General features: G+C 42.7%; 2 protein-coding genes across 2 annotated transcripts; both read right to left on the bottom strand.

The window, feature by feature from the left end:
- Window positions 1-500: 500 nt before the first annotated feature.
- On the bottom strand, window positions 501-1,572 carry or55e1 (odorant receptor, family 55, subfamily E, member 1). The gene has a single exon (XM_024142540.1). The coding sequence runs from the start codon at window positions 1,562-1,564 to the stop codon at window positions 512-514; it is 1,053 nt and encodes a 350-aa protein (XP_023998308.1). The 5' UTR covers window positions 1,565-1,572; the 3' UTR covers window positions 501-511.
- An 8,880-nt stretch (window positions 1,573-10,452) lies between these two features.
- On the bottom strand, window positions 10,453-11,394 carry LOC112075548 (olfactory receptor 52D1-like). Its single transcript, XM_024142537.1, has one exon. It carries the CDS (start codon window positions 11,392-11,394, stop codon window positions 10,453-10,455), a length of 942 nt encoding a protein of 313 aa, XP_023998305.1.
- Between the last annotated feature and the right edge of the window lie 1,371 nt (window positions 11,395-12,765).

The following is a 12,765-nucleotide window of genomic DNA, read 5'->3' as shown; positions in this document are numbered from 1 at the left end:
TTGGAGTCAACATGGACCAGCATCCCTGTGGAACGCTTTCAACACCGTGTGGAGTCCATACCCCGACGAATCGAGGCTGTTCTGAGGGCAGTTCAATATTAGGAAGGTGTTCTTAATGTTTTGTACACTCTGTCTATAGTGTTTTAGCATTAAAAAAGCACTTTCATACACATCAAACAAACTCTGAATTAAAAATCTGAGAACAGTAATATTTTACACACACATGAAGGTATCCATAAGCAATTATTTCTGATGAAAAAACACTTATTGACTCAAGATATTTTAGCTTTTCATTTAATTTTTTATTTTTTATTTTTTTTTACAAATGTCTAAGAACATAAATCCACTTTTACATTATTGGTGTATCGTGTGTAGATCAGTGACACAACAACTCAGTTTAATAAATGTTTAATTCAGGCTGTAACACAACAAAGTGTAGAAAAAGTCAAGGAGTGTGAATAATTTCTGAAGTAAATATCTAACCTTGACTAAAGTAGAGCTTTGAAACTAATCACATTTCTACAGTYGCAACCTGAACAGTCAATACTTTGTTTACTCTTGTGTTGAACATTTGCAAAATACGGTTTCGTATTTCCTTTGTCCGCACTCCATAGATGATTGGATTGACACTTGCTGGTAAAACAATATACATCACCCCTAGAAAAGTATTGATGTCAGTTGGAATTTGAATATTCAGATTGCGTGACAGAAAAGTAACYGTGCCAATCAGATAAAAACACATTATTACAATAAGGTGGGTGCCACAAGTGTGGAACGCTTTCCATCTATCCTCCCCTGCTGCTGCACGTAACACTACATTCAGAATCTTCATGTAGGAGAAAACAATGACGCAAATATCAATTCCCACAAAACAGACAATCACAGCCAATCCCATAGCAGTATTCTTGTCCGTGTTACCACATGCTAGGCTAACCAGGGCCATGTGGTCACAGTAGCAGTGGTTGATGACATTGGAGCCACAGAAAGACAGAGAACCGGCGAGTGCGACTAGTACAAACATGACGGAACCACTCCTTATAACAGTGAACAGCGACAGTCTGACAAACATGGCCGAGTTGAGGATGAGAGTGTAGTGTAGAGGGAAGCAGATAGCCACGTAACGGTCCAGAGCCATGGCCAGGAGAATAGTCGACTCTACTGACGAGAGGAAGTGAGTGAAAAACATCTGAGTCAAACAGCCGGCCAATGAGATGTCGTTCCAGTCAAACAGGAAGCTGAGCAGCATGTTAGGGATAATGACTGTAGCCACCATTATGTCCACCGCCGCCAAGCRACATATTAATATATACATGGGGCTGTGGAGACTCTCCATAATTCTAATCACGTAGATCAACAAAGAATTTCCCGCCAAGACTAAAATGTAAGTCATGAAAAACGGTAAGAAAAGTACTCGTCTGTACTCGTAGATCTCTGGGAATCCCACAAAGATGAACTCGTTGTGTGAAAAATTGATTCGCTGGGATTCTTCGATCGTTACACACTGAGTATTGCCAATGAATTGAAAAGAAAAGAAAAACACAAGGTAAAATTTCAAAGTTTTCATTGACACAATATTTTCAATACTCTGATATGTATGAACGGTACACAAATGCCATAATAAACCCCCTTGCTGTTGTTCCGTGTTCTTCCGCTGTTTGGTCATTGGTCTGTAGAGTGTAACTGGTCGTTGGTTCGCGGAGTGTAATTGGTCGTTGGTCTGTTGAGTAGAACTGTATGTGGTCCAATAAATGGACATTTCTACCCACATGAGACTTTATACTCCAAACCAGACATCCCTTGAGACAAGATACTCAACCTCCCCTTCTTATATGGAGCTTATGTACTGTACTGTTTTTGATTATTAATGTTATTATTGTCCCTTAAAACCGGCTCCTTTCTCTGACTCCACCCACCACTAAGTAGTGCTCTTTATCACGGTTCTTTGAGCCYGATGACGTAACCTGGGTTACATAAGGGATTACTAGAAACGTTCTAAGTTTACCAGTAAACTACCAGAATTTAGGTAACTTTCAAGGTTCATTMTTTAAATTTTTATAAAATGTGATCTTTTTGGGTATGTCAGATTACCACAGGTGTCTAATGATCTCTGGTGTCCTCTGCGTGGCCTTATCACATGGAAAATATATGGGGGGGAAAATGTAACAAGATGATTTAAAAATAGAATGACAAAGCTGTGTAAAACATGATCCTAAATATAAACTATCTACTTAGTGAATACCATTGGTGTTTAATATGAGGGTTTCAGCATGAAATATCCTTTATATATTTGTATACACTTTATTACTATGTCAATACTGTATATATTTGTTATCAATGTTTTGTTGTCAAACTGGTGGCAGTTATAAAAAAAAACGTGAAGAGATGCAGTGTTGACCCTTCACTAAGCCCCATAACCCCTTGGTTACTGTTTGTAACCTAAGACAATATTTTCCCAGATATCCCAAAAGCCCCATTTCAACCACTGGCGAAATCCCCTCACAATGATCTCAAACAACTGTGTTTCTAATAAACAATGAAATAAAACATAGACGACCCCCCTCCTCTAATCAGGAAACTCTTGGGTATGTTGTGGTAGACTGTCAATCGCTTCACGGGAACCTGGCAAAATGATGCGTGTGTAGCGTAGCTAACCACTGATTGGCTCTGAATCCACTGTCAGCATGCAGTCGAAGAAAGCTATAACCACTTTTGGGGCTAACCAATGCTCTCAAATTGTATTCTGATGTCGACAGCAGATGGGAGTTGTATTCATAACATTGCTAACTTAGCTAGCTAAAACAAATTACAGTATATTAAGTGGCTGGCTAGCTAGCTAGCTAGCTAGCGTTAGCAACGTTTAGTGGTCAATGAGACAGAGTTAGCTAACCAGCTGAACTAGCAAACAATGTAACAAAAGTAGCTATACTTTCAGGTTAAACAAAACATCCATCTAAAGGCTCTGCATTTCATGAATCATGAATTACTCCTGTTGCACGGATAAATTATTTAGCCATTTAAACATACCTGGGTGTCCTCTTGGACAATAAGCTTCAGTGGAGTAAATGTACAGACCTGATCTACAAAAAGAGRCAACAGAGACTGTACTTTCTCAAKAAGCMGGGATCTTTTAATGTAGACTGTACTATACTGACTCTGTTTTACAAATCTTTCATTGAGAGTATTTTWACTTTTTGTATTGTTTGTTGGTTTGGCAATGCRACTGTCAGCKAGATAAATATGCTYAGAAGGATTATCACCACAGCAAGCAAGGTARTTGGAGTCAAKCAGACAGGCCTGGATGAGATCTTTAAGGTCAGMGCCCTCCSCAAGGCTCACAAAATCATTTTAGGCCCAAGCCARCCCCTGTACCCGGACWMTGAACTACTCCCCTCTGGGCYCAGGMATAGGGCACCCCTCAGCAGGAAAAACACAACTAGACAATCATTTGTGCCAGGTGTGATATCCCTCCTAAATAGCTCCGTCTAATATTCCTTTATATTCCTATTCCAGTATGTAACCCACTCAGTAAGGTCCAGCAGGCTAATGTTCTATCCACGTCAGTAAGGTCAGCAGGCTAATGTTCCTATCCACTCAGTAAGGTCCAGCAGGGCTAATTTTCCTATAGACTCAGTAAGCCAGCAGGGCTATATGTTTCCTATCCTAGTAAGGCCAGCAGGCTAATGTTCCTATCACTCAGTAAGGCCAGAGGCTAATGTTCTATCCACTCAGTAAGGCCGCAGGCTAATGTTCCTATCCACTCAGTAAGGCCAGCAGGCTAATGTTCTATCCACTCAGTAAGGCAGCAGGCTAATGTCCTATCACTCAGTAAGGCAGCAGGCTAATGTTCCTATCACTCAGTAAGCCGAGCAGGCTAATGTTCCTATCACTCAGTAAGCCAGCAGGCTAATGTTCCTATCACTCAGTAAGGCGCAGGCTAATGTTCCTATCCACTCAGTAAGGCCAGCAGGCTAATGTTCCTATCCACTCAGTAAGGCAGCAGGCTAATGTTCCTATCCACTCAGTAAGGCCAGCAGGCTAATGTTCCTATCACTCAGTAAGGCCAGCAGGCTAATGTTCCTATCCACTCAGTAAGGCCAGCAGGCTAATGTTCCTATCAACTCAGTAAGGCCAGCAGGCTAATGTTCCTATCCACTCAGTAAGGCAGCAGGCTAATGTTCCTATCACTCAGTAAGGCCAGCAGCTATGTTCCTATCACCCAGTAAGCAGCAGGCTAATGTTCCTATAGACTCAGTAAGGCAGCAGGCTAATGTTTATAGCCAGTAAGCCAGCAGGCTAATGTTCCTATCCACCCAGTAAGGCAGCAGGCTAATGTTCCTATCCCCCAGTAAGGCAGCAGGCTAATGTTCCTATCACTCAGTAAGGCCAGCAGGCTAATGTTCCTATCCACTCAGTAAGGCCAGCAGGCTAATGTTCCTATAGACTCAGTAAGGCCAGCAGGCTAATGTTCCTATAGACTCAGTAAGGTCAGCAGGCTAATGTTCCTATCCACGCTCAGTAAGGTCAGCAGCCTAATGTTCCTATAGACTCAGTAAGGCCAGCAGGCTAATGTTCCTATCCACTCAGTAAGGTCAGCAGGCTAATGTTCCTAGACTCAGTAAGGTCAGCAGGCTAATGTTCCTATAGACTCAGTAAGGCCAGCAGGCTAATGTTCCTATCCACTCAGTAAGGTCAGCAGGCTAATGTTCCTATAGACTCAGTAAGGTCAGCAGGCTAATGTTCTATAGACTCAGTAAGGCCAGCGGCTAATGTTCTTACCACTCAGTAAGGTAGCAGGCTAATGTTCTATAGACTCAGTAAGGTAGCAGGCTAATGTTCTATCCACTCAGTAAGGCCAGCAGGCTAATGTTCCTATAGACTCAGTAAGGTCAGCAGGCTAATGTTCCTATAGACTCAGTAAGGCCAGCAGGCTAATGTTCCTATCAACTCAGTAAGGTCAGCAGGCTAATGTTCCTATAGACTCAGTAAGGCCAGCAGGCTAATGTTCCTATAGACTCAGTAAGGCCAGCAGGCTAATGTTCCTATCCACTCATTAAGGCCAGCAGGCTAATGTTCCTATCCACCAGTAAGGCCAGCAGGCTAATGTTCCTATCACCAGTAAGGGCTAATGTCCTATCACTCAGTAAGCCAGCAGGCTAATGTTCCTATCAATCAGTAAGCAGCACACTAATGTTCCTATCCACTCAGTAAGGCCAGCAGGCTAATGTTCCTATCCACTCAGTAAGCAGCAGGCTAATGTTCCTATCCACTCAGTAACCAGCAGGCTAATGTTCCTATCCACTCAGTAAGGCAGCAGGCTAATGTTCCTATCCACTCAGTAAGGAGCAGGTAATGTTCCTATACTCAGTAAGCAGCAGGCTAATGTTCCTATCCACTCAGTAAGCCAGCAGGCTAATGTTCCTATCCACTCAGTAAGCCAGCAGGCTAATGTTCCTATCCACTCAGTAAGCAGCAGGCTAATGTTCCTATCCACTCAGTAAGCAGCAGGCTAATGTTCCTATCCACTCAGTAAGACCAGCAGGCTAATGTTCCTATCCACTCAGTAAGGCCAGCAGGCTAATGTTCTTCCACTCGTAAGGCAGCAGGCTAATGTTCCTATCCATCAGTAAGCCAGCAGGCTAATGTTCCTATCCCCTCAGTAAGGCCAGCAGGCTAATGTTCCTATCAACTCAGTAAGGCCAGCAGGCTAATGTTCCTATCCACTCAGTAAGGCCAGCAGGCTAATGTTCCTATAGACTCAGTAAGGCAGCAGGCTAATGTTCCTATCCACTCAGTAAGGCCAGCAGGCTAATGTTCCTATCCACTCAGTAAGGCCAGCAGGCTAATGTTCCTATCCATCAGTAAGGCCAGCAGGCTAATGTTCCTATCCACTCAGTAAGGTCAGCAGGCTAATGTTCCTATAGACTCAGTAAGGTCAGCAGGCTAATGTTCCTATCCACTCAGTAAGCAGCAGGCTAATGTTCCTATAGACTCAGTAAGGCCAGCAGGCTAATGTCCTATAGACTCAGTAGGCAGCAGGCTAAGTTCCTATCCTCAGTAAGCACAGCAGGCTAATGTTCCTATAGACTCAGTAGGCAGCAGGCTAATGTTCCTATCCACTCAGTAAGCAGCAGGCTAATGTTCCTATCCACTCAGTAAGACCGCAGCAGCTAATGTTCCTATCCACTCAGTAAGGTCAGCAGGCTAATGTTCCTATCCACTCAGTAAGGCCAGCAGGCTAATGTCTTATAGATATCAGTAAGACCAGCAGGCTAATTGTCCTATCACACTCAGTAAGATCAGCAGGCTAATGTTCCTATCCACTCAGTAAGGCCAGCAGGCTAATGTTCTATCCACCAGTAAGACCAGCAGGCTAATGTTCCTATCCACTCAGTAAGGCCAGCAGGCTAATGTTCCTATACTCAGTAAGGCACAGGCTAATGTTCCTATCCACTCAGTAAGACCAGCAGCTAATGTTCCTATCCACTCAGTAAGGCAGCAGGCTAATGTTCCTATAGACTCAGTAAGGCCAGCAGGCTAATGTTCCTATCCATCAGTAAGGCAGCAGGCTAATGTTCCTATAGACTCAGTAAGGCCAGCAGGCTAATGTTCCTATAGACTCAGTAAGGTCAGCAGGCTAATGTTCCTATAGACTCAGTAAGGCAGCAGGCTAATGTTCCTATCCACTCAGTAAGGCCAGCAGGCTAATGTTCCTATAGACTCAGTAAGGCCAGCAGGCTAATGTTCCTATAGACTCAGTAAGGCAGCAGGCTAATGTTCCTATCCATCTAAGGCCAGAGGCTAATTCTATGACTCAGTAAGCCAGAGGCTAATGTTCCTATAGACTCAGTAAGGCCAGCAGGCTAATGTTCCTATCCCTCAGTAAGGCAGCAGGCTAATGTTCCTATAGACTCAGTAAGGCAGCAGGCTAATGTTCCTAGCCACTCAGTAAGGCCAGCAGGCTAATGTTCCTATAGACTCAGTAAGGCCAGCAGGCTAATGTTCCTATCCATCAGTAAGGCCAGCAGGCTAATGTTCCTATAGACTCAGTAAGGCCAGCAGGCAATGTTCCTATAGACTCAGTAAGGCCAGCAGGCTAATGTTCCTATATCAGTAGCCAGCAGGCTAAAGTCTTAGACTACAGTAAGGCCGCAGGCTAATGTTCCTATACGACTCAGTAAGGCCAGCAGGCTAATGTTCCTATAGACTCAGTAAGGCAGCAGGCTAATGTTCCTATCCACCCAGTAAGACAGCAGGCTAAGTCCTATAGACTCAGTAAGGCAGCAGGCTAATGTTCCTATCCACCCGTAAGGCAGCAGGCTAAGATCTCTATAGACTCAGTAAGGCCAGCAGGCTAATGTTCCTATAACTCAGTAAGGCAGCAGGCTAATGTTCCTATCACTCAGTAAGGCCAGCAGGCTAATGTTCCTATCCACCCAGTAAGCAGCAGGCTAATGTTCCTATAGACTCAGTAAGGCCAGCAGGCTAATGTTCCTATAGACTCAGTAAGGTCAGCAGGCTAATGTTCCTATAACTCAGTAAGGTCAGCAGGCTAATGTTCCTATCCACTCAGTAAGGTCAGCAGGCTAATGTTCCTATAGACTCAGTAAGGTCAGCAGGCTAATGTTCCTATCCACTCAGTAAGGCAGCAGGCTAATGTTCCTATCCACTCAGTAAGGCAGCAGGCTAATGTTCCTATAGACTCAGTAAGACAGCAGGCTAATGTTCCTATCCACTCAGTAAGGTCAGCAGGCTAATGTTCCTATCCACTCAGTAAGGCAGCAGGCTAATGTTCCTATCAACTCAGTAAGCCAGCAGGCTAATGTTCTATCCACTCAGTAAGGTCAGCAGGCTAGTCTTCTAAAAAAAATGTTTTTTAAATTGGTATGTAACTGTTATAAAAGTTGTATTGTCAATTTTGTTTTGTATTTAAACCACTTTAAACGTGTACATGACACTGCAACAACATGTCCCATGGGGACAATAAAGTCAGTACGTAAACATCACTTTTTTAAAAGAAAACTCTCAGTTCTTGTCATAGCCCTGACTGACTTTCATGCGATTTAAAGTGAGCTTGTCTGAGATGTCGGACTCAGCTGCTATCCATTGGAGCGCTGCGATTGGTTGCCTAAAATTCTGGGGTGGGGCTTTGCGAAGGGTCAATAATGCATTGTTGAATGCCATTGTTGATGAGATGCTTTTTAAAAGTTATTAATTAAGCTATTTTCTCTTGAACAACATGATCGATCAACTAATGGGCAATATGGACACAGCTATGAAAAACAAATACTATAAATGAATTCTTAAAAAAATATATATTAAAGTACAAATTAGTAAAGTTACCATAGATAGCAATATAATTTCTGTTATCACTGAAGATTCAGGTAACTTTGGTAATTACTGGTAWCTTTGCAACCCTAAACCTGKCTGACCAGTTTGGCTTAGGAGACAGCAAAGAGAGCAGGGAGACCATCCCTAACCCAACATGATGAGAGAGTGGGGAGACCATCCCTAACCCAACATGATGGGAGAGTAGGGAGACCATCCCTAACCCAACATGATGAGAGAGTGGGGAGACCATCCCTAACCCAACATGATGAGAGAGTGGGGAGACCATCCCTAACCCAACATGATGGGAGAGCAGGGAGACCATCCCTAACCCAACATGATGAGAGAGTATGGAGACCATCCCTCACCCAACATGATGTTGACCTGGTCATGGTCATTGTTTAATTGGCACTGTAATGAACATCATAGGTTTGCTACTGCTGCGTCAACACTTGTTATTTACACACTAAATTACCCAGGAGGCATCACGCCGGTCCTACTGGACACAGAGGATGGTGACATCACCAAGGGGCCAATTAGTCAATGAGACAGTGTGACTGGGAGTCCAATTAGCCAATGAAATGTGCCGACTGGGAGTCAGTGAAGAATTACTCTCTAACTATGACCATTAATTATCAACAATTATTACTGTCCTGTCCTTTCCTGTGAGTTTGATTATCAACAACAGCCTTCCTGTCCTGTCCTGTCCTGTCCTGTGTCTTTGATTTTCAACAACAGCCTTCCTGTCCTGTCCTGTCCTGTGTTTTTGATTTTCAACAACAGCCTTCCTGTCCTGTCCTGTCCTGTGTTTTTGATTTTCAACAACAGCCTTCCTGTCCTGTCCTGTCCTGTGTCTGATTTTCAACAACAGCCTTCCTGTCCTGTCCTGTCCTGTGTCTTTGATTTTCAACAACAGCCTTCCTGTCCTGTCCTGTGTCTTTGTCCACAGATCTGCACATACGAAGGAAGATTATTCTGATATAGTTTAAGAATAACTTTATTTTTCCTAAAGGAACTTTAGTCTAGATGACTAAAAGTCTTTAAAAAGCAGACTGAATGGAAAAATGTGCTCGGATTTTTTGTCGGTTGTATTTGGTGTCAGTAGTTATTCAGGTATATGTGAGACCGTTTCACGTTGTAATTAGGTGTTTAAATTATGCAGACACGATCTTCGTGTATATCTTTTGTGAGGTCACAGTGTACATTTTGTTGCACTTGTTTCCCACTCTTGTAATCTCTACACCCTTTTTTTCCCTGCAACACCTGCAACTACGAAGCAAGTCGTTTTGAGGTGACAATCAGTTCTTTGCTTTGTCTTAAAACAAATATATAGGCATAGGATTAGGCCTTAATAAGTAAACTTTTTTTGGTCCACCAGCCACTGTGGCAGGCAGATTTAAAAATCTACCAGTCACTCAGATTTGTTTACGAGTCCAAATATTTTTMGGGGCGCTAAAATTACACAAACAAAACCCCCAAACAGATTAGTATTCTTTGTAATGTTTCAACAACAAAAAACAATACATTTAAATGTATTACTCATAACAAGTAATGTGCTATATTGTTTAATTTCATTTAAAAAAATTGTAACCTGAGTCTTTTAACGAAAATATCAAAGATGCATTTTTTGTATTCTCTTCCCTTTGCAGTTTAAACTCAAAACATTGAAAAACAACCTATCACTCTAAGTACCAACTCAGTGCTCTTATAGTCTGAGTGTCCTCTCTGATATTAAAAAGTTGGGAGTTCYATCCCCGGGGCCGAGACATACCCAAGACTGTAAACAAATTGTACAATCTGTTTCTGCTTGGCACTTAGCATTAAGGAGATAGATTTTGGTGGGTAAGGCCCTGCGGCTCTAGCGTCCTGTCCAGGTGGTGTACTTGAACATCAAGTGCCACCCGCTACAGAAACAGGAAGTAGGCTCCTGCTCCTGRGAGCCGCTTCAGCTCGCACAAGCGAAAAACACTCATGCAAGGCTACTTGCATCACTCTGAACATCAGACTCAACCGATCCCACATAAACATGATAAAACAAGGTTTGAAACAGACATTAAAAAAAAATGTAAACGATATATTTCCAAGTACAACATGGTTTATTGTATTCAGTACAACACACGTCAATTATCACAAGTCTATTTTATTACATGTAAAATATTTAAGTAAGTGAGCTCTAATTTCTTTAGTTCTATAACCGTATATGACAGGATTAAAACAGCCGGGAACTAGAAGATACATCAGACTGATAAACACACGGAAATCAGGAGGGACAGCGCTCACCTTATAGCCAATGAACACTGTCATTGCACTTAAATAAGCAACACAAATAACCATGATATGAGTACTGCAGGTATCAATGGCCTTCTGCCGCGAATCTCCTGATGGTGATTTCATTATAGCCATAAAGACGACCACATAGGAATACACTATGAAAACACAGTCGGTAGTCGGTATACAAAAGGCRACTATACCCGCAATGTAGTTTCTGGAAACGTTACCACAAGCCAGACTAACCACTGACAAGTGTTCACAAAAGCAATGGTACATCGTATTGGACTTGCAAAACGTCAGCGGTTTTATCAAACCAACCATCACAATYATCACGACAGTGTTTCGAATCACAAACACAGCGTTGAAAATGAGAGAATGAGTCACGTCGATATACTCGTTGTATCTCAGAGGACGACAGATAGCAACGTAACGATCTATCGCCATCCCCAGTAAGATAGTGGATTGAAAACAGGCACAGTAATGAATGCAAAACATCTGAATGAGACATTCCTCTCTGGAAATCAAGTTAATGTTAGATAGGAAACTAACCAGCATCCTAGGTACAAACATCACAGGCACGGCAATACCCAGAGCTGATATGGCTCCTATCAGGATATACATAGGAGCGTGTAACGTGTGTTGTTTAGTAATCACGAGAATGAGAGCAGAGTTAGCAACTAGAGAGTAAACAAAAACCAAAAAGAAAGGGGCGAAGAGAAGAGGACGATACTGTAGAAGACTGCCGAATCCATTCAGGTAGAGGGTTTGGTGAGAGACGTTGCTTGGCGAGCTTTCCATGCTAACCCCAGAACCACGAGTCACTACAACGGATAGAACCAGTAAGAAAACACTTTCACTAGAATGACAGTTGTTGCAAGAAGAAGGTATACTGTACCTTCATTACATCAGCTCTTATAAATCAACAACAGAACATAGTGATGCAATGCAGATCCACAACAACAGAATTAATTGGAAAAGGGAAGTATCAGGTCATAAAAGACTTACCCACAAGAACAGATAAATGTTAAATACATGTTAACATATGAAGCAGAGTACCATCATCAGATGACCAGGGGTGATGGTAAACGTAGTAGGTGTGGTAATGGGAGGATAGGTGATGGTAACGGAGTGGTAGTTGGTGAGGTAAGGGGAAGGGATAGGGTGAGTGGTGATAGTAGAGGACAGTAGGGGTGGAGGTATAGGAAGGCTGGTCGGTAGAGGAGGTGATAGGTTAGTAGTGTATCAGGGAAGGAGATAGGGTGAGAGTAAGGGAAGGGGTAGGGTTAGGGTAAGGGAAGGGATAGGGTGAGGGTAAGGGAAGGATAGGGTGAGAGTAAAGGAAGGTAGGGTTAGGGTAAGGAAGGGATAGGGTGAGAGTAAGGGAAGGGTAGGGTTAGGGTAAGGGAAGGGATAGGGGTGAGGGTAAGGAGACCTACCTATGCTGTAGAACACTGGAGACTCTGAATACCAGACAGGGTAGGGGCTCGAATACCAGACAGAGGGTAGGAGCTCTGAATACAGACCTAGGGGTAGAGCTCTGAATACCAGACAGGAGAGTATATTACAGTTCAAGTTTATCTTATGTGAAAACACATTTCTCCCTCATTATTCTTCAGCAACTCTTGCCTCCTGCTTAAATCTCCTTCTAACCCTAACCCTTAATACCCTTCCCCCTGTCCCTAACCCTAACCCTCCTGTCCCCTGGTAGAGTATTGGGCCATTGATGTAATACAGATGTCCACACAGAGTCCAATATGGCCAAAACACTGTGTATCAACGCAGTGTTGTGATCATGTTATATTTGGGCCAAAATAGTGAGTACACCACAGTTCTCATTAGAATCCCAAGTGAAGCTAGGCTGACAGCATGTCCTGACGGACAGATCCAACCGTATTGCGTTCTAGACTGAGCTATATGCAGAGACGTGTTGAATAATCATGGTATTAACACTACATTACCTAACCTCTACACCTTCCTGCATGATATACAGCATAGATTTACCAAAAACCAACAAAGACAAACATATTACACACAACAAAAACATGGTGTCGATTAGTTCTAAATGGTATGTGATGTAGTGTGATTGTGAGTATATTAGTTCTAATGAGTTGAGTGTGTTGGTTGTGAGGTAGTTACGACTCATAGTTGTTAGAATGATTGAGTTGTGTT

Source organism: Salvelinus sp. IW2-2015, unplaced genomic scaffold, assembly GCF_002910315.2.
Source record: "Salvelinus sp. IW2-2015 unplaced genomic scaffold, ASM291031v2 Un_scaffold3233, whole genome shotgun sequence".
Lineage (NCBI taxonomy): Eukaryota > Metazoa > Chordata > Actinopteri > Salmoniformes > Salmonidae > Salvelinus > Salvelinus sp. IW2-2015.
Note: the sequence above shows the minus strand (reverse complement) of the source record. Positions and strands in the feature narration are given on the sequence as shown.